Source organism: Dermacentor albipictus, chromosome 6 (genome assembly GCF_038994185.2).
Source record: "Dermacentor albipictus isolate Rhodes 1998 colony chromosome 6, USDA_Dalb.pri_finalv2, whole genome shotgun sequence".
Lineage (NCBI taxonomy): Eukaryota > Metazoa > Arthropoda > Arachnida > Ixodida > Ixodidae > Dermacentor > Dermacentor albipictus.
The window spans coordinates 25103553-25130481 of record NC_091826.1 but is presented as its reverse complement, the minus strand read 5'-3'; the positions used below and the strand labels follow the sequence as shown (position 1 = coordinate 25130481).

General features: G+C 49.4%; 2 protein-coding genes across 4 annotated transcripts in view; one reads left to right on the top strand and one right to left on the bottom strand.

Moving 5' to 3' along the window:
* The window catches only part of LOC135896516 (mucin-19-like), a 379214-nt gene extending 358995 nt beyond the window's left edge, over positions 1–20219 (bottom strand). The window contains exons 1-3 of one of the 2 annotated variants that reach the window (XR_011515083.1): positions 20021–20219; positions 11317–11491; positions 9496–9531 (exon numbers count right to left, since the gene is read on the bottom strand). The gene's annotated coding sequence lies outside the window, so the exon portion shown is untranslated. Of the gene's footprint in view, positions 1–9495; positions 9532–11316; positions 11492–20020 lie in introns of those variants that run through there. The other variant, XR_011515084.1, reaches the window with a different exon arrangement.
* Positions 13661–26929, top strand: part of LOC135896515 (serine/threonine-protein kinase haspin-like) — a 29269-nt gene continuing 16000 nt past the window's right edge. The window contains exons 1-5 of one of the 2 annotated variants that reach the window (XM_070540181.1): positions 13661–14427; positions 14526–14709; positions 17967–18051; positions 22897–23170; positions 24125–24273. In XM_070540181.1, coding sequence (XP_070396282.1) covers positions 14538–14709; positions 17967–18051; positions 22897–23170; positions 24125–24273 — 680 coding nt within the window. In that variant the 5' untranslated portion in view covers positions 13661–14427; positions 14526–14537. Of the gene's footprint in view, positions 14710–17966; positions 18052–22896; positions 23171–24124; positions 24274–26929 lie in introns of both variants that reach the window. The other variant, XM_070540180.1, reaches the window with a different exon arrangement.

Sequence of the window (26929 nt, the reverse complement as noted above, 5' to 3'; positions counted from 1 at the left end):
TTTATTATATACATGTTGCTGAGAAAGCAGCGGAGCGTGGGACAAGGATTGTGACGTAGGGAGGCACGTGACAGGAGGAGCGGTGGTGGTTGTGCACGTGTCCGTCGGATGCATTAAACAATTGTAAAAAAAAGCATTCGGCAGAGGCACTTAGGATTGCTTACGTGTGGGAATGCGAAAGCATTATGCCGTTTGTAGACCCATCGGAGAGTCGCGAAGGCGCTCATTTTATACCCTCGTGACGTGGCTCCACCTCCTCCCCACTGGCTGAGCCGTTACGTGCCCGATGACGCACGCTCCAAGCAACACCTTTAGGGCCTGCTTGCGCTCGAGCCGCCCATCGCCGCAAGCCGCACCGCACGCGTGCGGTCGCGCGAAAAATTGCACATATCGACCACTCGCGCACAAATTTCCGTTTACACTGTGTACACAGGGTAAACCGTACACATTGTGAACCAAAATGTGTGCAGAGGTGTTCGACGTGTGAAATTTTTCGCGCGACCGCACGTGTGCGGTGCGGCTTGCGGCGATGGGCAGCGCGAGCGTAAACAGGCCCTTAGACAGCCAGAACCTTTCCGCCGCCGCACTGCGTATGCGATGGGTGCGAGAGAAAACGTGAGAAGGTGAGCTAAGGACGGTTGCTTGATGCGCGTCGCTTTTCTGCGCGTCAAATGCATGCGATCACACGATGAGGCGCGCGCAAAGGGAGGGGGGACGTGAGTGCGCAGTAATGTGATCAAGCCTGCTCTAGTGTGTATGTGCGTGCATGTGCGTGTGTGCATGTGCGTGCGTGTGTGCATGTGCGTGCGTGTGGGTTTGTGTGCGTGCGTGTGGGTTTGTGTGCGTGCGTGTGTGTGTGTGTGTGTGTGTGTGTGTGTGTGTGTGTGTGTGTGTGTGTGTGTGTGTGTGTGTGTGTGTGTGTGTGTGTGTGTGTGTGTGTGTGTGTGTGTGCGCGCGTGTGTGTGTGGTGGGTGTGTGTGTGGGGGTAGGGGGACTGAATCAGACGGGGCTCGCGTCTCCTCCTAGATAAAGCCCCATAAACTTCGTAAAGTAGCGACACTCTCCTCCTCCGCCGTCGCTCCTCCTCGTTTCTCCTCTCTTTCACGCTCCCTCCTCGACAGTGGCGCCAACTACACTGCTCGAGCGTAGCAACGGCGCCAACATGCGCTCTTCGCCGCTCCGTAGACGCTTCTCGAGCAAAAATGGCGCTCTTGCACGGCGCGAGAGCCCACGTGATGCTATTAGGCCAATAGCGACGCGGCGTCGGCCTGGGCCAGAGCGCGCGAGGAGGAGGAGGCGTTCTTTAAAGCCTGGCGCTACTTTACGAAGTTTAAGGGGCTTTACTCCTGCAACGTCGCACACGCGGCCCGCGCACCCTATATTGGCGGTAATCTGCGATGGGTAAATAGCAAATTAGTGGACGGCTATACGAAGTAAAGTTGGTAGATTTATCGGCAGTGTAAACTTATAAACAGAGCCATACAAACTAAATTAACAAGCATGGTATCACGCGCGCACAAGCGAACATGGACGCATCTCACTCGATGGCCGCGGAAACTCGCTGTCAAAACGCTGCAGTGAGGAAACGCGGCAGCGGCGGCGAGCGAATTGACCTTCGTGCTGCCGATCGCACCAACGCCAACTAAGCCGCGAAAACACAGCGCAGCGCAGACTCTGTACCCGTCGCAGATGGCTTTCCAGATATACAGCGGCCCCCCCCCCGGACCGCTGTATCTCGAAAGCCATCTGCGAGATTGAGTTGTAATTTTGTTGTACATTTGTTTTTTTTCTCTTCAAATCCAATTGTAGTCCATTTGCCTTAATAGTTCTGTGTCTTGTTGATGATGAATGTATTGACGACTAATTCTGTCATTCTTCCTTATCTTGCTTTATCGTGTTTGATACCCTGTACATGCATTTTTATTTCTATGTGTTTGATATTATGCAGTGTGTTTTGAAGCATGTTGCGCTCATGTTGTGTGCTGCGCGTGCTGTCTGGTGTCAAAGGCCTAGTCAGGTGGCTTTTAATGCCGCCTTTTGCCTTGGCACCAAGACAAACCGCTCTTGAGCGTTGTTTTGTCAATAAACAGATAAACAAACAAACAAACAATAGCCCGCACACGCTTTCACTCGTGCGTAGAGCATACGACGGGCGGCGACGATTTTATTGACCGGGTACTTTATGTCGAAACTCACGGCGACGCCGACGCCGACGGCAGAAATGCGCCTGGAGTGTCCATACGATTGCTATCGCAATACCATGGGGCCGATGTGCGGAATTTAGCCAACACTTTCTTAAGGAATTGTAACAGGGCGGTTTGCTACCTATTTACGTCTCGAAAGAAAACAAAAATAAAAATATTCCACTAAAAATGTCGCAGACTCCAAGTAGGTAAAGTTGTCGTTACGAGGACCGAAAACTCGCTAAAGTAAGCAATTTCCTCGCTAAGTTACCGCCACCGGTTTAGGTGCGCCTCGACCCCAGACACCGTAGGCCGGTCTTACGTGAGCAAGAACGCTCTCCGAGAAGAGTTCGAAACAGGATAATCTTAACGAGCGAAGGGTGTAACCAGGGAGGTTTAAAACCTCCCCGAGAGTAACCCACCCTGTCACCTATATGGAGCCGCGGAGACATCGCAAAATGTCGGAAGGTAATGCCAAATTTACCACGTCCCGTTTTGCGCGTGTGCATCGGTGAATAGGCCAAGAGAGCCCCAACGTCGCCACCTACTCGTGCATATTTGATCAAGGAGTAAAGGACCAACGCCTCAGAGGACCATTAGGCGTTGGCAAACTGTCGACCCTGTTTCGTGAATGGTGCCGATAAAGCGTAATTTCTTTTTTTTCGAGCGATTTATTTTCTTTAGACAGTTCTAAAGCAAGCGCCCCGTAAACGAAGGCAAAAGCGATCGTTATTGCTACAAGCAATTCTGAATTTTTTTTTAAAAGCTCGCGCGCAGTCATGTCGACGTGTAGAAACGCCATGGGTGGGGTGCCTGACCTCGTAATAAAATGCGTTTTTTTTTTGTCTTTCCACTGAAACACGCCTCCGGCCACGTCGAAGACTTGTCGTGTCATACCTGGCATGGCAGGCAATGTTCGAAGTAATGGACGGGCCGTGAAAAATGAACCAGCTCGGCGGAGCGGACGAAGTCTCCCCGGGGTGTTGACGTAAGTATGAGCGCCGTGATCAAATTATGGTGGCCAACGCCGAGCCAAGAAAAGTCAGCGACCAAAAAAAAAACGAAAGAAAGCCTGCTGAACAATTTTGCTGGCAACGATGTTTTCACTGCGTCAACAATGCGAACCATTCTGTCAATAATGTGAACGTGCGTGCATTATGTCAACATAAACGAAGAGCGACGAGGTCTGGAGCAATTGTGCGAGAGCGTATAATTAAACCGCTAATTTTCTGCCTTTATATTTTATTTTTTGCTGCAAGTTTTACGTATTCGCAAACACTTGCAACTGTATGAGAATCGGACTAACTGACGCATTGGGAAAGAATAACTTTCATGCTGGCAAAAAAACGCCCTCTAGCGATTTGGCTTTTATCTAACTGCCTCTGCTAATCATTTGGATGGTTTTCTCGTACATTTCTTCATCGCAATGCTCGTAGGTATCTTCTGTAAAAATTATGTAAATTTCACGTCTACTTCGTGAATTTCGAAGAAAACTAGCAATTTTCCCGCTGGAGTGTCGTCGCCCACGGTCTAGTATTGCGTACTGCGTGATGGTTACACGCCTATATTGCATTCTCCCACGACTGCCACTCTAATATAATCAAAAAGGCTATACCATTCCATCGAGCTCTTCACCAGACGAATTTGTTTGCACGTTACTGCCTCGTCACACTTCTTGGCACATAGAAATGAAAAAAAAAAGAAACATACCTCCTTTCGTTTCCCTCGCTGAGCTTTGCTGTCGGCCAGCGTCAGCGAAAGCATTTCGATCGCAGGGTGCATCTCGAAGCCCCGGGGTGCCGTTACTGAATGAATACGCAGAGTTTGCGCAATCGGCTCCGAGCAACATGACCATTGCGTGACTGCTGCTTCTCGTTTGTTTGGTCTTCTTGTTTTGTTTCGTTCCTTCTGCTTTTATGAAGACACTAGGTACACAGTCCCACTCTTGGGGAAAGTTTGTCACTCGCTTCCCTTCTTGCTTCCTTCTCATCTTGCCTTTTAGCAACACGGCGGCGTGAATGCCACGACGAAGATGCCCGGGCCTGTTTTTTTCTTTCTCTCTCCCCGCCGATCGGCAGCAAACACAGGCACAAAACGATGACGCGTCGCTGTCAGAAGTAGCTTGACGAGTGCTCGGAGCGCCAGGCAAGGCACTCCGCTAAGTGGACGCGCGTCATTGCTCGCACAGAGCCCGCACAGCTTGGCGTTCCTGCCGCCCCGGCTCCGGCCCGTTTCTCGCCATTACCGCGTCGTGCTCTTCACCCTATCGCTCCGGTGCAGGGCGCGGAAGCCCCCCCTCCTCAGCCGGCTGCGTGCGCTTGTGACAGCAGCACGCCTCTTGATTTCTTACAGGAGTGCCGACAAGTCAGCAAAAACGCGCTTACGCGCCCTCTACATGTCGCGCATCGTCCGGGTGCGACAGGCATTGTCGGAGACCTGACGCGCCTTGCAGGGAGCCGGCCGGCGTCATTTGGAACGGCCTCGCCCCGGCTGCGCGATGACGTCACGCCTGCATCACGGAAGTCCACTGTACGCACCTTTGGAAAGTATCAACGCCGACATGCGGGCCATACGGAGTATTTCCATGACGTACCGTGCTCCATATTGTTGCGTCATTCATCACTTCCGCTGTGCTGTTAGAGATAAGCGAACCGAAGCAACGTGTAAGGCTTCACCGTGCTGGCTTGAGGCACAACAATATGGCGGCGTCTACGACGTCAGTGCCTTCCAAGGAGGTTAAAGGAAAACTCTTTAACCTCCTCAATGCATATCCTCTACATGTGGTGTGTCCATTCGTGATGCGTAATGAGCACAGCGCAAAGAAGGAATGCCATGGGGAAAGGGGGGGGGGGGAGGTGCAAGCAGAACAGGAGGGCTGAAAAGAATCAGCAGTTACGTTCCTTTGCTGCTTCCTCATTCGTCCATTCCGCTTGTGTACCCGTGACCCAGTGATGCGTTCCGAACAGTAACAGTTGTATCGCGCATGCGCATTGTTGGAGACAGTGTGGCGCTCTGTAAGCACGCGTTGTCTTTTAAGGCCAATTAACCTATAGCTTCCGAGAGATAAATTGTTCGCTGCTTAAAAAAGAATTAAGGATACAATGCACACAATTAAAAATTCGAAACTTCGCCACAGCAACGCACCCGCTTATTCTTCCCTCCAGCCTGCCAAATGTACAGTGCGTTGAATAAGCATTTCATGAACCTGAAATAACGAATACAATGTACCGATAGAAGCATATACACGTGGTCTTGACACGTTTTGGCACATTGAAAAGAGCCACATGGCAATCTTCGGTTTGCTTGTCCCCATTGTTGCGGACGATACGGACTCATATGCATAATATAGTGCGCAAGTTGGCGAGCTTGGGTGACGTTGAAATTGTCGTTTTTGTTCCTTCGGGTTGGCATGCTTTGTTTTCGTATCTTTCGCGTTCTTTAATTGTTCTTCCGTTTGCAGCGCCAACCATCGATACGTCCATCAGTCGTAGTTATATGCACTGACTATTTCAGAAGAGATACTTGTGAAACAAAAGAATACTAATGACACGTAATTCATTGCAAATAAAGAAATCTTCGAATAAGTTTCTGATGCATGATACTTTCTAATACCACACAAAACTTTCCCAGAGAACTTAAACAATACTGGCTGGCTTAATACTTCTGGCCCACCGATGCAGGATTCAGGATGGAAATAGCGCCTAATAGTTGGTTAACCTGACGTTGGTCAGACATGAGTATGCCGGCTCAAACTATCCAGGATAACTATTGTATTAAAAAAAATACATTTGAAAATTCGCGTAGTACACTACTTCGACTGAAGCACCAAATCAAATAGGAGCTAATCAAATGTTGATTGGAAAGATATTCCATATGCCGTGTACGGATATGTAAGATATGTCCGCATAGTAAGGTATTCCGTGGATATGTGCGATGGGATTGCTAGGCTATGTATGAACAGTGGGGAATAACAATTAGCCAGACAAAATCTTCTAATATTATCACACCTCAGCATCCTATATCACTTTTTTTCACCCTGCGAATTGTTTTCCCTGACTTGTTCGTTCCCACTATGGTGAAATGATGAGTGTGCACATTTGGTCGGGCACGTTACTACATGTCGATACCGGGCGCGACTCCACTTCTAAAGATTTGCGGCAAGAGCAAAAACAATACGACTCGGTTGGCTCTGGGAGAATTTTTTTTTTATGAAGACGAAGGCCTCTATCTGTATCACCCGGGCATCCACAGGCCTCCACACTAAATTGTATGGTTTCACGAACGCCGCCCTTTTGACATAGAGGATTTCTATGTCGTAATTATTGCTTAGCGACGCAACAACGTCGCGCTGCGCATGCGCATCAAATAGCAGATTCGACCACAAAAGCTTACGGACCCTGGGATCTGGGAAAAAATTTAGTACATCTGTAGCCTCACGACGCAGCCTGGTAGTCGCATTTCTATCTTCTACTAGTATGCGCCAACAACATTGGGATGTAGTACGGATTTACCGACTACTGTTACAGACTGCTAGGAAATTCAACGTTTTGGGAGACCTCATAGTCTATAAACGTTTGTGGTGGTCTGTACATATATTGTTGAGTGGTTTCCTGTTACTGAACAATTGATAATAGAGTGCTCGTCCAGAATCGGTTTCAGTATGTCCAACACCTAGCGCTAAGTTACCATAATTAGACATCCTAAGTGTGCCCGCGATACAGTGCTGAGAGACAAGTGATGCGCAGAGTGCTGGACCAGTTGGACAATCGTCCACTTTCAGAACTAAAAGCTTTAGGCCAATGCTCCGAAAGAACATCCGCGTTGAAGGCCTTACTCGTGCTAGTAAGGTTCTTGCGGTCCACGGGGCTTCACGACAGACTCTAAGAATTCCGCCCCCTACCGCTCTGTAGTGTATGCGCTTTGTTCGTGCTTGTCTCCCTTTCTTTCTATCTCCCCCTTCTACTGTTTCTCTTTTTATCCCTCTTAACCCTTCCCCCTGCGCAGGGTAGCCAACCGGAACTACCTCTGGTTAACCTCCCTGCCTTTCTCTACATTATTTTCTCTCTCTCTCTCTAAGTGTGCCTGAACAACCTGAGCTGTATAATTTGTAACCTCCAGTAACACGCCAATTATTTTGTCGTTGTAGACGTCGTTCGTGGATTTTTATGCATTCTTGGCATCCTTAAATCATCTGTCTGTAGTTTACTGCTGAACGCGCTCGTAGACAGGAGCTTAACCATTCATCCAAATTCGCAATCACATTCTGCACGAAATTCCACAACGTTGTTTGCAAATTTTTCATGTTGAATATGACGTTGTGCCACAAACCTGATGCCTTGTAGTATATTTTTTCACATGTTTTCACCATTTAACAAACAAGAACAACAGTTTACGTCGCTGTAACAGGATTTTGTATGTGATTCCGCAGTCGTTTTCATGTGATTTAATGCAGACAGCTGGGCTAGTTGGAATATCGATATTTGATGCATTTCTGGTGCTTTGAAGAAATAGGAAAGATTCAGAGAAGAAGAAAGACGAAAGAATAGGTAGGACATGCCTGAACCGACGATACAGCAAGAAATGACCCCGTGTCCTACCAGTTCTTTCCTCTTCTCTGAATTTTTTCTATTTGTTTGAAGCGCTGGAAACGCGTGAAATGTTTTTTGATGGGGGCTACGAGTACTGCGCCTCAAGCCAAGCATTTCTCAACAATGTTCGCACTGTGTATAGTGTGATGTTGTAACAAAGCTTAAAACCTGATACCTTGTAGCCTATCTTTCTTTTATGCTTTCACCACTAAGCAAATAACACCAAAGTCCATCGCGGTAACCGCCTTTGTGAGCGGATTCGGCAAGCGCTTTCGTTGAAACGACGAATACTGCTTCGCTGGTCCAACTCGTCACGGCTTGTCGGGTTTGCGTCAAATAGCGTTTCTTCGCTTCTTAGCAACAGCATCACAAGACAGTGGCAGTGATGGGTTGTGAGAGAGGCGCCTTCCGTGTTCCTTTCTTTCCTGTAGCAACTCGGCGCTTTTAGTTCATGCGGTGCTCACCGAGTGAATAGTGGCGCCAGTGGACGCAGTTCAGAGCCGAGCTGCCGGAACACGGCTAATTCAATGCTTAGGATCAAAGGTCAGTCATGGCGATGTCTGGTCCAAGTATACTAAACATTCCAGAAGGAGGAATAGGCGCTTCCAAGCGAAACACTTCTCGGAACCCACTTGCTATTTCTTCGCCAGCTTTCTCAACAACTACGCCTAATGCGTGACGACTAAGAAGCGATAATCTATCAGAGCCAGTAGCAAAGTGGATGTGACCGTGGTACAGTGAATGAAAGCGTGCTTAGTATACACATATTGTAGTTGACTCCTGCATAACATTATCATTTCTGGGAGCGTCCCCAAGTCATTTAGCTGAGAAGGTATCCTGGTTATACATATAACGTGAGGCAATGGTGCAGTACAACTTCGCGTCACAAGCAAAACTTTTTTTACTCTGGGGAATTCGAAAGGCGAGAGCTATATGGGTGTGCAAAAATTGGAAACTTCGAACAGTAATCGAGTAATCCTTACCTTTAGGTTCGTATGCGGTTCGTATTCTGTTTGTATTCGGTTCGTATTCAGTTCGTATTCGGTTCGTATTCGGTTCGTATTCGGTTGGAGAAATTTTTCTTTGAAATTGAGGAATCTTTGTTTCTATTCGAATATGAGGGATAACACTTTTCCGAGTGCTGCGGAAGAAAGACCACGCGCCAGTGGAGACTTGCGAATCGTTGTGTTCCAAGAGAGAGCTACGGTTGTTGCGCAAGAATACGAGTTCCTGAGGGAAATCACTGAGCATGTAATTTCAGCTCAGTAATTTCCAGTCATGCAATCAAAAATGCGATTTTTTTTGGCAAACTACGAATTGGTAGCCTATCGGTAGGTCTCACAATAATTATCCGCAGTCTTAGCCTGATTTCCTCCCATTATTGATTGTGCGTTGCTGTAGTATTACGCTTAGCTCTTTCATTTCGTTGTTTCATTTTATTACCCTAAAACGTAACCGAGGGGCATCACGGGAAGGGCGAGCATACATGCTTATACGTTAGTTGGGAATCGCGAAATATAAGTGAACTCATGACGAACTCTTTCAATGAACCCAACAACCTATATGCATCTGGCTTCGTGCTGTTTCCTTGTTTAATAGCTCGTTGGCGCATCCTGTAAGTGAAAGCAGCTGTTTATCACATACAAGCTCCCCATTTCACTCTGCGTCTCGATGTGAAGGGCGTTAAATGCGTGTGTAAAAATAATGAAGCCTTTACTTCACCAAACGGAATCCACGCGCTGCTTCATATTTCGCTTTGCCTATAGAAATGAGAAAGCATCGGGTATTTCATCCGATAGTCGAAGGGTCATTTCCCTCAAATATCCTGGGTCGATTCGATTCGCGAAATTTCAACATTCGATCGCCACTAGCGAAAACACACCAAAATACATTCACAGCGCACTTTCTCGCCATGCGACATGAAAAATTAAAATCGAATTATGAGGTTTTACGTGCCAAAACCACTGTCTGATTATGAGGAACGCCGTAGTGGAGGACTCCGGAAATTTTGACCACCTGGGGTTCTTTAACGTTCACCTAAATCTAAGTACACGGGTGTTTTCGCATTTCGCCCCCATCGAAATGCGGCCGCCGTGACCGGGATTCGATCCCGCAACCTCGTGCTCAGCAGCCCAACACCATAGCCACTGGGCAACCGCGGCGGGTATGCGACATGAAGCTCTATCGCCAATACACACCTGCGATTTCAATTCTGGAGTTCAGAACACCGAAAGCGCGATTTGATTATGCGGCACCTGTAGCTCCGTTAAGGTGAACCTAAAACTAAGTAAACGAACATTTATTGCACGCCCATCGAAATGCATTTGCCGCAAATGGAATCGAACCCACTACCTCGAGCTCAGTAGAGCAGCGCCCTAACTATATACACGGGCTACAGCGGAGGGTAAGGCAGCTGCGCTATGCCCCTGCAATCCTCTACGTGCAAAAAAAAAAAAACAATTATGGGGTTTTACGTGCCAAAACCACTTTCTGATTATGAGGCACGCCGTATCGGAGGACTCCGGAAATTTCGACCACCTGGGGTTCTTTGACGTCCACCTAAATCTAAAAACATGGGTGTTTCCGCATTTAAACCCCATCTAAATGCGGCCGCCGTGGCCGGGATTCGATCCCGCGACCTCGTGCACAGCGGCCCGACACCATAGCCACTGAGCAACCACGGCGGGTCCTCCACGTGCAATTCTGCGCTCAGAAGTCGCAGTTAAAAATAGCGGCTACGGATCGGAGTCCAGAAAGCGCCACGCTGTGACTGCGTGACACAGAATTAACAGGGAAACCAACGTTCGCGTACGTGTTAGCGCGTCTACAACGAACGCCTCAACAACGAAATGACCGGTATAACGAAGGAATGGTTTAGTCTCCATTCTATCGCGAACCTGTGCGGTGCGCGACCTTTACAGCGAAGTTTCCTGTATAACGAATGACTTCGGAGATGCCGAGCACTTCGCTATAAAAGCGTTCGACTTATGCCGGTGCCTCCCTACGCGCTGCTGCTGCAACACGTCGCACTTCCGAGCATCCATACAGCATGTCTCGGCCACTCGACCTAGATTTTTGCGCTGAATCTATGCTCCAAAGTTAGCGAAATCGAAAGTGCAGGCTCGTCCTAACATTCAAAGGCGTTCGCTTTCTTTTCAATCTCGGGAAACTTTTCTGCCGCTTCTCCCCCGGCAGCCCAAGGTGGGCCCTAAGTTTAATGGCCTCTTTCGGCGCGTTCTTTAGTGCCATTCCAATTTTCCACGGTATGCTTGCTTCTCTTCGAACTGTCTTGAAAGCTAACTTTCCTGTCTATATATATTCGGTGGATAACGGCTTCCGTTTTATGGAACGGAGAGGCGAAGTCGCGCTGCGAGCTTGATTTACGTTCCGACCCAGTGCTACGTGCTAGAACTAAGAAATCAAAGCCTCCTTAATTTTCTTTTTTTTCACATTGCTGACTCTGTCGTCTTGCTCTTGCTCCTTTTTTGTAATTTCTGGTCTGCAATAGATGATACAAATAGAGAAAGTTTCGCTTCTTACCTCACCAGAGACGTGATCGTACGATGTATGTATGATCGTATGGCGATGGTATGTGTTGTACGCAGCACAGGTGAGGTGGTGCAGCCCAGGTTGTCCCTAGGCCAGGGTCAGGGTTGCAACCGGTGCGCTTCGACGGACCCCTGGAACGGGGATGGTCCCCCTGAAATGGGGATGGTCCCCCTGGAAAGGGGATGGTCAGGCGCAAGGCGCAGGGAAAGGGGCCCCGTAGCGAGCCGGCTTAAAGGGTGGGCTACGGCGCGGCGACGGGAAAATAAGGGCGCTTGCCGGTTAAGCACCTCCTCATGTCTGGTTGACTAATAGAATTAGGTTTGAAACGTTGAGCAAACAGTGCGCATGGTACACGCATGCCGTTACTGCGATGCAGACTTACGCTAGAACTTTTTTTTTTTTTAACACAGCCGAACGTGCACGCCACCGGCGCGATGCGGCAGTTGCTTAGCCGCAGCCCCTCGCGTTGGAAGTTCGAAAGTTAAGCGGAGATATTCGTAAGTCTGCGTGCTCAAAGAACGAGAAAGTGTAAAAAGAAATCTCATCGTAGTAGTGTGCGCGAGCCGCGCCTTTGACTGGTTTTTGACGACTTGGCGGGCTTGCATAGACGGTTGTCGTCGTCGTCGCTGTCGTCGTCGCTGTCGTCGTCGTCGTCGTCGTCGTCGTCGTCGTCGTCGTCGTCGTCGTCGTCGTCGTTGTCGTCGTCGTTGTCGTCGTCGTTGTCGTCGTCGTTGTCGTTGTCGTTGTCGTTGTCGTTGTCGTTGTCGTTGTTGTTGTTGTTGTTGTTGTTGTCGTTGTTGTCGTTGTTGTCGTTGTTGTCGTTGTTGTCGTTGTTGTCGTTGTTGTTGTTGTTGTTGTTGTTGTTGTTGTTGTTGTTGTTGTTGTTGTTGTTGTTGTTGTTGTTGTTGTCGTCGTCGTCGTCGTCGTCGCCTGTGATGCGTGTGGCTCCTACCCACGATGGGGGATTGGCCAAGAAATGGGTGGATTATTCGAAATTATTATGGAGCATAAGTTTCCTAATAGCTATTGAAATGGCATTGAATAGCGCAGAATCACCTGTTAAATAAGATCAGGAAGGTCATATTGAATGAGTAATAATTATTTTAAAAGTAAAAACAAAAAGAAGGAAATGTGAGCACTTCTGCCGAGCGGCGGCGCGGCCATCAACGTCGTTTTCCTTTTCTTTTTTCTTTTCTTTTTGGAACGGTTATTTATTTGCATATATTGCATCGGCTACTGCACTGTGCGTTTCTCACATCATCATCTTCTTCTTCGTTATTGAGTTGTAGTGAAGTTTTGTGGGGAGCAACGTTCTAGAATAGGAAGGTGGGCGGCTGGATCCTCGAGCAGAAGTTCAAGACCCTTCCAACTTTCTAAGACCGATTCCAAGACCCCCCCACTGGCGTACAAACTACGATAGAGTTTTCCTAACGAAGTCGCGTAAAGACACGTCACCATCAGTGAGACCAGAGTTGGGACCGGGGTCACCAGCATTGGGACCAGAGTTCGGCGTTATACGTATCCGCACCCGGTTATGGCGAACCACATGTTCCCCGAGGCCAGGAGCGATAGATGCAATGTTTGTGGGGCGAGAGGGACCCTCGACCACATAATATGGGAATGTCCGTACTCTCTCGGGAGAACGCACAATATAGGTAGTAGAGACACCTGGGAGACCCTACTACGCCGCTCGGACTCTGAGCTCCAGCTCCGGCTCGTCCAACTGGCTGAAGAGGCTGCTGGGACCCAAGACCTCCCAGCCTGCATCTGAGGCGGCGGCACTCGCCCCCTGACCACCTTATCCGTTGGAAAATAAAGTTTATTCTATCTCGGCGTGAGCGCTTCTTCTCGTCTTTCCTGTACTCGTCCCGGTGTGCCCTGTAGTTCGCATTAACATGGAACGCCACCTAGCCCGCACGGTCTCAAACCTCGTACCGACAAAGCCACGTCCGGAAGTTTCCGCAATCATTGCTAGAAACTTTGCCACATGAAGAACCGAGCAACGTACCAAGCCCTGGCTCAATAAAAGTGTTCGCTCATTCTGTACTCTTTCCTCTCGTGGATAGGATAGGATAGGAATAAACTTTATTTGTCCAACGGTTGTTGATGTTTGTGCCCGGGGCTAGGCTGCCAGGGGTCCATCGCCCGAGGAAGATCTTTCGAGATCCTCGGCAACGGCCCTGGCCCGCTGGACGGCCCACTCCTGGTCTCCGGGTGCCTCGCTGAGGAGGGCGGCTTGCCATCTCTCAGCGAGGCGCCCCGCTTCAGAGGGTTCCGCTGTTGTATTCCCCCTTCCTCTTTGTCCTTGTTCCACGTCGTTTCTGTATACGTGTGCATTTGGCACGAAAGAAGAGGACAAAGAAGATGAGCAGTCTGGGTGGCCGCGCCTACAACGCGCGCGGTTGGGCTTCGTAGGCCCGCCAGTGGCCGCCGAGCTGGGCCTAAATTTCCATCCCAGTTCGCTGCCACTGGGGCCGCCCAAATCAAGCCGCCGCGCCCCTTAAGATCAACCCAACGCAGGTACCAACGGAAGCGCCGCGATCAGCTCCACGTGCACTACGAAGCACCGCGGTTTCCGAGTTTCACGAGCGAACGGAAAAAAAGGTACGTCGTTCGCCTCTCAAACCGGACGAGAGTCCCCTTGTCTAGAAGATAACGGGGCAAGGCGTGCTCAAGTCGAGCGTCCTCCGCCTGCCCGCACCGGAGGCGACTTGACTTCTGCGAACACTCGATTCGACAGAGTAGTGTGTGCTCGTTGCATGAACTGTGTCCCGGTGCAAGGTGTCGCGACGGCAGGGGAACCGTGGCTGAGCATTCCCGGACTGCTACCCTAGGCCCAGTGGTCTTGAGCGCTCAGACTGTTGTTTCGGTTCGCTTTGAGGTGACCCACAGGCAAGACCGAGCGTCGTCCTAGCGAGATTGTACCGAGCCACGGTGTTCGCGCACAAACAGCGTCCCGTCATTGCATAGGCAAGTTCTCGAGCCGCGCGATATGCTCTTAGCGACCTTGCTGTCGACGCTGGTGATCGTGGTCCTCGTGAACTACTTCTGCCGCAAGCTGCAGAGCAAGCAGGAAGGCGCCGAGTCCCACGACGACGAGCACCAAGGTGCGTGGGCGGCCGTGGCGCGCAGCCGCTCGTCGCCGCTGAAGCCCACGACGACCACGTACACCGTAACCTCGGCGCTCTGTTCTGTTCCCGAGGAGGTCAAGGCCAGGATGGCGGCACCTAGGATGGCCACGGGCGACGTGGCTCCCCTCGAGCCGGCGCCGCCGCCGCCCCGGGTGCCGGACCGCGCCGCCGGCCCGGGCTTCGACAAGGACGAGGGCAAGCGGGACCCGGAGGTGCTGAGCCAGGGAGAGGGACTCCAGCAGCAGCCGCCGCACCGAGGTTAGCGTAAGGGCGTATGCGCTGACATCGTCGACGTCGCCGTACTTGCTTTTTATTGCGAAAGCAATACTGCTCGCACTTTCGGCCCATGGGTGGTCGTGGCGCCTCCTTACACAGCTGCGCGTCACGTGACCGTGTGACGTCACGCCAGACCGAGAGACGGGGCCCCAGCTCGCGGCATCGATGGCGGAGGCGAAGCCTTGCGCGCCGCTGCTGCGGCGCTACCGAGAGAGGGCGCTCGCTGGTGTGACGTCACGCTAGGACAATAAATGGGGCTACAGCTCCATTTCAGCCGAACCAAGGCGCAGCTAAGGGTATTGCTTTCGCAATCTTCCAGGCTTAACCAAGCTAAGCCTTCAGCCAATTTCACTATTTAGAAAGACCTCATATGACTACGAAGAGGCATAGGTTGAGGGTTATCAAAGGGTGATCGTTGTAGTATCGCCAGCATGGGGAGAAGCTGCGCGTTATATCACGAGATCCGCCTACCTCCAGCAGCTCTGTGGAAGCTGCGAATAGGACTACAGAATTGTGCACATGACCTCATGAGATTTCTACCTTTCTTTCTTTTTTTTTAAACTGCGTTTCGAAGGATAATTTTGCTTTGCCTGTTCCTGGGTGTTTGGATGTGGTCATTGCTTCCCCACTGGATATATTTGTGGACGTATGCAGACAGTGCGTGCTACTGTGTACGTTCCGATTCCTGCGCTGCCGAGTAGATAACTTGTGTCACAGTGTATGTGCGCAAGCTGACATCCTCGACACTGATTATGTGCCCACTCCGGGTCAATCCCCCAGAATGTGTGTGCCATGAACACACAAGGAGAATAGGAGCCTTAGATGTATTTAGATCCGTGTTGCGCTTTTCTGAGCCCCACACACCTCTCATCAACATACTTCCCTCCAAAAATATCATAAATGGCATTCGTTCTCGTGAGGCCAGTTACGCGAACCAGTTACCAGTTACAGGCTGCGATGCTGCGCACTTGTCAGTGTTGCTGACTCGCTAAGTCAGACAAGCTTTACGTCATTTAGATTCCAAGCTCGTGTTTTCTTGTTTTCTTTGTTTGTTTTTTCTGCGAGAACAGCTAAATTGTGACAGAAGAGGAATAGGTGGGTCCTGGGATCCGATATGAGAGAAGGCAATAGGGGACATTTATTGGTGGGCATTAGTCCAGGCAACGAAGAGGAGTCTATGGCGGAGAAGGTAGCTGGCGTCCTTGCCCCATTGGTGTACGACATTTTATTCCTTCTATCTCGGCTACTGTTAAACGCTTCTCAGAAATTCTTGCGGTAGAACTCTTCCGGCTGAGCGGCGATTTGCAAATTCTGGTGTATAAAGGTAACTTCAGATGCACAGATGCACCTTTGTGATAGATTTTTTAATAGCAAACTGCAACTAAATATCACTGAGGCTAAATTGATTATGAATGAGTAGTATGTACTATAGTAAATCTTGTTAATACGATTTTTCATGATACCTGATCTCGGATAATACGTATTTTTGTTTCTCTTGCCGGCCAACGTCCTTTGAAGCAACGTATTTTCATATGTTATTGCGATCGCGTTTTCACTTGAAATGAATAATACGACTGCAGAAGTCGACTTGTGCTGGTAATTCTAAAATTCATAGCTTTATATTCTAGTGTACTAGCGCCAACGAAATTCCAACAACCCATAAAGCCCCAGCCACGCTGGAGGAAAAACTCAAGCGGCACGCCGCCGCCTGGAAAACGCTGCTGCGACAGTGTGGTCACACCGACTGGCGATGCCCCGCTGCTGAGTTCAGTGAGGAAATGGTAGCCTCTTTTTTTTTAATTACAGTAGAACGTCTTTTACGGATATAAAAGAAAACGAAAGTTCAGCGGAAACTAGCGAGCTATTTGAACGTTTCTGAATAAAGTGCGTTTACTGCAATTTGTGTGGCGTCTAGTGATGCTGCTCCGCATAATGTGTTACGTGGAGCAGTATCACTCGGTGCCACACGAACCTTCGCTATTGAGTTGGTCACCGAGTGTGCCTATATATTCATAGCGTTCATCGGATAATACGATTTTCGGATGAAACGTTTTATTTTCCCGGTTGCCGTGAAGATCGTATCAGTGAGATTACATGGTACGTAATCAATCTGTCAGAGCTGCAGGTCTGGTACTTTTGTAATTTTCTTCAGTTTTTTTTTTTAATCAACACGTAAGCAGATGACGCGCGAAATTTGTGGTTAGTGAATAAGACGTACGCACCGGCTCATCGACTTCTATATTCCTTCAGCGTGCTGAGGACACCGCCTAATATATGACCGACCTTTCGGCAGCTGGCGCGCAATTCTCCATGCAGACTCGACTTCCTGTGGCGGAGTTAGACTCGCAGCTTTGCCTCCCCCTCACTTTAAACGCGTCATTTACCCTTTCTCTCTACCCTTCCTCGGCCTGCCGCTTCTGCTCAGCGGCCAAGGCCAATCTCAACCACATTAGGTGGGGATCCCCACAGCACAAATTACCCGCTCCCTTTAATAATTTAATAGCTAGTGCGGAGCAGTGGGGGCAGGGGGGGGGGCCTTTCGCAGCTCCAAGCCCGACGTTCAGGAGGCCATCCTGGAGTGGGCTGAGAGGGTGGCGGAGGTCTACCTCGAGTATAGACCTGCACCCCCCCTCTATCCCGCTGCCTTTCTTCTTTGAAAAGATAAAGTTATTGCTGCTGCTGCTGCTGCTGCTGCTGCTGCTGCTGCTACTACTACTACTACTACTACTACTACTACTACTACTACTACTACTACTACTACTACTACTACTACTACTACTACTACTACTACTACTCTACTACTACTCTACTACTACTACTACTACCCCTACCATGAGGTAATGCGAAGGAGCTGCGCGTTCTGGGTTGTGCGTCACTTCCGGTGTGCGGTAATGGCGATAGTCTCTCTCTTTCTTTAGATGCAATATCGAAAACGCTCGTTCTTTTTTTTTGCTAGTTTTTAGTCACGCGGGCACTCATGCTTCAAACGTATTTATTTTGTTTCTTTCTCGGAGGTTCCTTAACATCTGCGCCATCTGAAACTAAGCCTTTTACGTGGTCCAAAATCTGGTGGCAATTTTCTTCAAAGACGAACCGGGTTTCTCCGTTGATACCGTTTTCTGTGATCTAGCGGAGCAAGTTGGGAGGGAGAGGGGGGGAAGGGTGAAATGATATCCTGCGGGGCAGATGTGGGGGTTGTCGATTAATTTGCTCTGAACGAGTTACGCTGTTCCCAACAGGCCTGCCGCCCACTCCGGCCAGGGCCTCCCTGCAGAAATTCGCCTTCCATTCGCACCTGGCGTCTCTGGACACCGGGACCCGCAAGTGAGCCCCTGTTTCGCATTATTTTGGGTTCCCAGTTGCGTTCCTTTTCAGTCGTGCGCCGGTCGTTCCCAAGCAAAAAATGACGCGCAGCGGTATTCGCGGTGGAATCACTTTCGGGGTCTACGATCACTAGAGACTTTTAGCGTGTCCGGTATTCCGGCAAGTGCGGGCGGTTTGCCGGTATAGCGGGGGCGTAAACGTGAGCGGCCAGATTGGTGGCGCCAGCTGGTGGTGCGAAGCTCAACCACACAAACACAGAGCTAATTACTATATTCTGCTTAGCTGCTGGTGTAAATAGAGACTTTTAGCTTATCCGGTATTCCGGCAAATGCGGGTGGTTTGCCGGTTTAGCGGTGGCGTAAACGTGAGCGGCCAGATTGGTGGCGCCAGCTGGTGGTGCAAAGCTCAACCACACAAACACAGAGCTAATTACTATATTCTGCTTAGCTGCTGGCGTAAAAATTCAACAGTGGCGTAATCGCGTTCACAATTACGCCGCTGCCAAACATTTGCACCACTAGCGAAGCAGGATATAGTGGGTTACTGCAGTTTTAGCTCTGTGTTTGTCTGGTTGAACTCTACGCTACCAGGCGGCTGCAGCGATCTAGCTACGCCCCCGCAAATCCGGTAATCCGCCCAAACCGCTCCCATTTACCGGAATAGCGGACAGGCTAAGGTCTCTACTTTTCGGGAGATTTCGTGTTACTCGGCAGTGGAAACTACCGCGCCAGTCGGCCAGTCGCGTATAGTGTCGAGCATGCCGTCTTGGCCCAGTGCCAGAAATCCGGGGCGAAGTTAGGGTGAAAAGCTGATCGTAATCCGCGAAAGCGGTTCGGCCGGGAATGCTTTCGCCGATGTGTGCCCGTTCCGAAGTATGGACCAATTCTGTGACACGAAACGTTATATGCCGTGAAGTGCGAGCTACGGTGTTAGGAGTACGAGCGCGCGACCTTGGGCCAGGTGGTGCATGGCCTCTGAAGTGCAAGCCATCGCTGTAAAGCGATATCAGAGATGGCGAAAACACACCGTGCTTGTGTTGTCTCCCTTGTGTTGTGCTTGTGTTGTCTCTCTTGTGTTGTGCTTGTGTTGTCTCCCTTGTCTCGCTGCGTTGCCTCTCCAGGAACTATACTGCGCTTACTATGCTACACCCTATTTTGTACGTGGTTCGGTTCTTGCCGTGATTTGCTGCACTGCGTTGTGTTACACTGTGCCGTGTTATGCTACGCTGCGCTATGTTGTGCGGGACGTGCTACTGATATTGCAGTCATGCCAGATAACGCATACGCTGTTATCAACAGACTAACAAGGATGTACAACTGTTTGAACGGTTGTAAAAAAAAATGCGACCTAAGGTAAACTTCGATTCGCGTAACAGGCCAAATCGCTGTTTCGAAGCCGTGAAGGCGCGTCACACAGGTAGACGTCAGCGATTAGCAGCAACCTGTTGACGTCGGTGACCACCGTATTCAGACCAGAATTGTAAGCCTTTTTCACCTTTAGGTCCTGGCCGCTCACAAACGCGCATTTGTTGCAAACGACCGCGTCAGGCAGTACGGGAACGAACGTCACTGTTTCAATTCCAGAGGCTCGTAGCGCTAATCATGAAGGCATTTTTTTTTCGATCTATACTTGGCCAATGTAGTCCGTGTATTCGACACACAACGCCAAGATGTTCAAGCTAGAGAATGCTGACGGCTCGCGATTAGGTGAGAGCGGATTTCAATAAGGGCCATGCACTGTGAGAGACATTGATGCTTATTAAGGAATGGCGGCGGATGAAGTTAATCCCACCATCCGTGGGTATCGCGTGCCTCGTATAACCGGCGCAACTTTGCGGTGATGAATCCGCCAACCTGGGGTGGCACGCACTTGCAAATTCAGTATAGCCGCCCGTATACAAGGACGGCCGCGGCTATGTCGGTGAATATAGTACAAAACGCGTAAGCTTTGGGAGATGTGATCAACTCACCCTGCTGCCCTGGATGCCACGTTGTCATGACTTCAAGATGTCGATGCACCGTGGCCGCATATATATATTCGCCTATATATATTCGAACGCGTCCTATACACCAGAACCGGCTGCTTCTCGCACACCCGTGACATCCGCATCAAGCAAGCGCATTTAATCTCGACCCATGTCGTTAGCTGTCAGCGCAGCCAGCGCTGCAGGCTGCCTGCTTGAAGACGGTGAAACTGACGACAATGATACAGCCAGCTTACTCTGGCCGTAAGCACGGAATGAGAACAGGTTGAGCGTTATCGCGCATTTCTTTTTCTTTCCGCCAGTTCTCGCAGTGCCCAGCAATGACTGCCCGTCGAAAAATCTGCATATCCTAGTCTATACTCTTTTTTAATAATAATAATCTGGATCAGCTGCTGAAACAGCTGGCTGTGCTTTAGTGCTCGATACTGCGCTCGAGTCTGATCGTCCGGCACTCTTGAGATCAGGGAACCTGTGGGGCAAGGCCACGTGCTTTCACAGGATCGCACTATGCTGTGTGCAAATGACTAGCTTCTGCTTCTGGTAATGTGCTAACGTGTTGCGAGAGAGCTTACACGCTGCTTTCATGTCACGAGACGTCATGACGAAGATTGACGGTGCCATTTCTAGTGCGATGTAGTGTTTCTTTAATTTTTATTTCATTTTATTTCGTTAACTGTTACCGAGTTTGTTGGTAAAGTCTTTCAGGTAGCGTGTGTGTTTGTGTGTGCGTGTGCGAGAGAGAGAATCCACAGGAAATACACTTCTAGGCTACACAATTGCCATATAACTGTCATTACTTTGGGCAATAGATCCCGAAAGTTGGTTTGTTGTAGATAATCGCTTGTCTCATGAAAATAATTCAAGTACTTCCTCTAGAAGAGTAAGAAAAAAATTTTAGACCTTCTGTTCGGGGCTCTCATAATATAACAGCCATTTTAAACAAGTCGACACTACTTGGCAAACCTGGTAGTGGTTTACGACAGCATTGTTTGGCATTACACTACCTAGTGCACTCATTTACAAGGTTGTCTTTTGGTGGAAAAAAAAAAGGGGGGGGGGGGGGTACTTACATACAGTGCCATGTTCGCATTCTTTTCCTTGTCCCTACCCGCAGCAAGCGAAAATACGTTACTCACCATGAATACGAGAGAGTTATTGGCTGCCCCCCTTTCGGTCACAAGCGGACGTTGAAGTCATGCGAACTGTGCTGCATGGCCCACCACAGGGGCGCAGTGCCTATGGCACTTAGTCTCCGATCACGCTGTCCCGGGTTCCGTTCTCGGCAGCGACAGTTTATCGTAATCTAATTGTGTGCAGAATGCAGAATCGCTTGCGTGCCGCGTTTTAGCGCTCATGTTAAGAAAATTACTTTGAAGCTTTCCACTGCGGCGTCTCTCCTAGCCCCTCTGTTCTTCTGGTACGTTAAATCCCATCAATCTATTCAATCTAGACTCAATCAGTCAATGCCATGTCTAAGCAAGCTGCCTCCACAAGCCATTCTGATATGGCCAGTAGCCAGTTACTTCTCCATGACAAACGAATGAAACGGCGCTTGTTTTGCGCAGTAAAACCTTGATTTAGGCTTGCTTGGTTAATTCCGAAACTATACGCAGGGCTGCACATAAAAACGCGAACGGGAGGAGAGACACGTCAAACAAGGATGATCTTTGTTGTAGAGTACGGTCTGCTCTTAAATAGAACACCTAGCTGGCATTTGAGTCAATGTATGTGAAAGGCTTCTACTTTATCGAGAGAAACAAATGGTTGACAGGGCGCACCAGCTTGGTGTCCATGTGCTGAAAATTAGGCTGCATACATTCACATTACATTTCATGAGTAATTGGTCGGTAAAAAACTAAATGTGTGTTCACTTTAACACTGGACTTTACTGTACTTGTCCCTCCTTCGATCCTGCTTTTTACGCACAACCCTATCTATACATGGCTTGCACTGACGTCATCGTAGTCGCAATGCTTTGAGCCCCAGCGAGGTGAGAAACATTGTCCGTGACGTCATGTGAAAGCCATGAAAGCATCCCGCATGAGGTTCCCGCCGTTATTCTGGCACAGACTCCAACAGCGTTGGGGCCGCGTGCTTATGACGTTGAAGCGAGTTACCCGCAGGTGCGAATGTTATGCGTCGACGTCGTCGCAGCCGCCACGTTGGAGCACCAGCCCCGGTGAGAAGCTGCCAGCCGACACGCCACGCGAGAGTTCTGTCCAAAATTGATGAACACTTTGTAAATAAATTCCAAAGTGTCTTCGGCGAAAGCTTCTCCGAACCGCTTGCCGCGGAATTATCACCGGGCCGCTTGGGAGCCATCCGACTTACTCGACTGCCGCAACGAGACGTCTGACGAAGAAGCGTTGCCGCGCGCCCCGCTGTGCCATCACGTGATTGCTGAGAGAGTGTGAGGACGAGAGGCTAAAGTCCCACAAACTTCGTAAAGTAGTGCCACGCTTTGAAGAACGCCGCGTCCTCCTTGCGCGCTCTGGCCGATGCCGACGCCGCGTCACCATTGGCCTAATAGCATCACGTAGCCCTCGCGCCCTGCGTGAGCGCCATTTTTGCTCGAGAAGCGTCAACGGAGTGGCGAGAAGCACATGTTGGCGCCGTTGCTACGCTCGAGCAGTGTAGGCGGCGCCACGGTCGAGGAGGGAGCGTGAAATAGAGGAGAAACGAGAAGGAGTGAAGGCGGAGGAGGAGAGTGTCACTAGTTTAGGAAGTTTAAGGGGCTTTAGGAGAGGCCGCAGCTAGCACCGTTGCAGGGCACGGACGGACGGACGGTCGGACGCCGCGAGTATGGGCCATTAACTGCTTTCGCCTTAACAATGGCCTTCCTCCGCGCAAACGTCGCGCAGGTGGCTCGTGCAGAAGGTGGTGGGCCTGCAGGCGATGGCCAGGGGAATGCTGCTCCGACGCTCGCTGTCCGAGGCGACGCGGCGACGCCATGCGGCGGCCGCGCGCATACAGGCCTGGTGGCGCCACCTGCAGTCCCACCGCGTGGACGCCACGGGAGACGCGTTCTTCAGCAAGTACGAGTCGATGTTGGACGCGCCCATCTACCGCGTCTACCAGTCCGAGGAGAGCGAGGTCACGTGGTCCGCCGACGAGACTGACATGCTGCTAGAACACGTGCGTCACCTATGTATATCCATATACCACGTGTTACGTCAATCCCGTCGTACTGTACACTCTTAGACAAAGGTACACCTTTGGGGTGTGTATCTGCCGCACAACGATAATCGTCATCTGCCTTGCTTGCGTTTCCTTTCTTGAAGTCGCCGCGCCCGCTACCTACCGGTCGGAATTCTAAGTCATGCTGATAACGCGCGTGCTGTTCGTTACTGGGAAGTACCGGGCTCGCAGCGCTAAAGAACGGAAATGCGGACAAGACAGATGACATTCATGGACGTGGCAAGATACGACACAATGGGTTCAATATTGTTTTAGAGTGTAGAGAGAACCCGCCGCGTTTGTGGATCGAGGAATCAAGGAGTGGATCGGGGGTCTTTACAGAAATATCCAACTTTACGGTGTAGAGATAGAGGTCTTAATTTTAAAAATTAAATTAAATTACTGGGTCTTACGCGTCAGAACCGCGATCTGACTATGAGGCACGCCGTAGTGAGGTACAAGGTTTCTTTTACATGCACCTACATCTAAGTACACAAGCGTTATTTCATCTTCATCGAAATGTGGATGCCGCGGCCGGGATTCGAACCCACGACCTAGAGCGCAGCAGCGCAACGCTATAAAGGTTTCAATGAAGAGAGAAAAAATTTTTTTTAAGTATGCGATATGCTAGACTGCAATATATGTAGTAAAACCTGATTGGCTCAAGCAGGGTTATGAGATTATTTATCAGCGTTGCGCTTCAAGTGGGATCAAAACAGAAATCATCATCATCATCATCATCATCATCATCATCATGGACATCTGTCTCTCCCATATTCCAGTACTCCGTAAACTGCGAGAACTTTATCACAGACCGTACTGGGTTTACGAGTAGCCTGAGACTTGCTGAAAACGAGGAAGAGGGTTCGAGTCGGGTTGTGTGTAGATAACGCGGTGCACTCGGACGCGCAGAGCGACGACTCCGGCGCCGAGAGCGAGATGACGCTCCACCCGTCGCCGGAGCAGCAACGGACGGAGGAGAGCCGCCTCATGTTCGGCGACCTGATGGGCGTCACGGGCCAGAGCTCGCCGCTCAAGTTCGCCGACCTCATGGAGACGATGTGAGCGCCCTCTACCCGCACCCAAGGCCTCGCGCCACACTTTAACGCCTTTTTTTTTTTTTTATTGCGAAAAAGACTTGCCCTTAAGGCATAATTCTTGATGCGTATATGTGTATTATATGTGTGCTGTGAGGCCTGGGTTGTGTATGAATTGAAGCAGTGTTTTGTGGAATCTGTTGTCATGTGTCCAGCGGTCATAGCTGGTTGTCACACTGTAGCGGAGTCCGGCTTGCAGTAGGAGACGCGAGCGTTCCGATTTTAAACCAGTACATGTCCATATTAGGTGGTATGCATCGGCTTCCATGACAGGAACGGAGCAGTAGGGACACGTAGCACCCAGTGGTAAATGCGACCAGTTCCACCTTGAGATGACAGCCGGTGTAAGGGCCACCCCGGCCTTTATGGGCGTATAAAAGGTGTTTGCATTGTCCCACGGCTAACTCCTTCATTCCTTAAGGTGTCAGATCGAGTCGTTGATACGGGAGCATAAAATTCTAATCTTTAACTACTTTTTCTGTGGAAGTAAAAATGATAGCTGCGGCAGACGACACATAAACACTCGCAGATATCGCTGTCACATTCGCTTGTGATATTCCCGGCTTATTTGTACCCAACTATGCTTCCGCGCGTGAGCATAAACTCTCAAAAATGTTTGCACCCTTGGAGGGTTATCTTGTCCAATAGCAATGATCGTCATCTACCTCCCTTGCGCTTTCTTTCTTGAAGGCTCTGTGCTCGCTACTTTACTGTCGAGAATGCTGCGACGCGACTAAAGACTAGGAAGCTAAAGAAACAAAGCCGTGACAGGCTAAAGAACAGCGTAGTGATCTAACTAGCACAGCGAAAACTTTTATCTCATTGCCATTACCGCATCGCGAAATAATGGAAGCGGTAATTGAGCGCTCTGGGTAAATTTTGGGCACCAAAGGTTCTTCATTGTGTACCCAAAGCATATCCCGCCAGCGTTTTCGCATTACGCCGCCATCGGAATGCGGCTGCCGAGGCCGGGATTCGAACCCGCAGTGTTGCGCTTGGCAGTGCAACGTTATGAACACTGGGCCACCGCAGCTGGTGACGTCACTTACGACGAAGCCTGCTCGAAGCAGCGCCTTTAACGTTTGCATGCCTGCCAACTTTTACGGTTTCATAGTAAAATGACCTGTCATTGAGAGGTGGCTTACGATTGCCGTCTTGGTTCCAATTATATTACGATTTTTAATTCGCGTTGTGTTAAATGCAAAAAAAAACTGATCTCAACAGAATGCAAATACGCTTGTCAAGCAATTTTCAGAGGCCGACTTGTCAAACGCACTCAGTTATTGTGACCTGCTGGCAACAGTGCCACAAGCAAAATGCACGTGAAATTTTGGCCGACGTTGCATGACATTTCTCTTTTTTTTCTGTAACGCAGATTATTGCGGCGAATTTAGATCAACGTGCGCTTTCACAGCCTCTGTGCAAGAAAAGTCAGCCATTTCTTTATACAAACAAGGCATGTTTCGCGTTGAAATAATATTCAGTATTTTTCAACAAATGTTTGTATTTCTTTCGCTTCGACGGTAATATCTTATTGTGTATTAAAAAAGTTGGCAGATCTGCATATGGGGCACCACTCTTCCTGTTTACCCGGCGTTTCTCACTCGGGAACTCCACATTTTGTGCCACGCCGGCCAGTGTCATGTCAGAAAGAAACCTTAGCAACCGTTGCTCATTGCTCAACAATAAATAACGAGCGTAAACGGCACGTGACTGCTGCACAATATATATATATATATATATATATATATATATATATATATATATATATATATATATATATATATATATATATATATATATATATATATATATACGTGCTTTTGTCAGGACGAAGGGAAGTCCCCTCGTTGAAAAGTTGCCTCCAGGCTGAGGTGTTCGGCCCACACAACTCAACTTCCACAGTCGATCACGATTTCATGCGTCCATCTCCAAGTAATCCCTTTGACTTCCTTGTATTTATATATATGTTGCCTTTTGCCACTTTTCTAATCGGAGTTGAGTTTTTCATCATGCTTTTATGATTCACGCTAGCTATAGCGAGCGGCTTTCACTTGAGCACGTGGCCCCAGTGTTTGCGTGCAAAGATTGGTCAGCGACTGCTACGACAATGTGTAATGCGTGGCTTCCTGTGTGTGCAACTGTTGCTAACATGAAGGCAGCAGAGTAAAATTCCTTTAACTCGAACCCGACAAAAACCGAGAGGTTTCATTTTTTTTATGTAAGCGGAGTTACGGAGTAAACAAAATCACAATACAAACTGGTTCGCCGCGCATGGACCACATAGAGCATTTCAAAAATGGCGCCAGTAACCGCTAGCTTCTTCCCGAAAGCTCAATATTCCTTCAAGAGAACAGCTTCTTGGCCTAGGTGGTATTTGTTGAATGACATGTATTTGTCGCAAAGAAGACGTTTGAAAAGGAAGACATCTTGACGACGCACTTGCGTTTTCTTTTGCGGCAAATAAGTCTTTTAGCCCAATACACCTGGAGCAGTAATTGAGCACGTTCCTTCGTCAGGACAAAGGGAAGTCCCCTCGTTGAAAAGAAGTTGCCTCCAGGCTGAGATGTTCGGCCCACACAACCTAACTCCCACAGTCGATCACGATTTCATGCCTCCA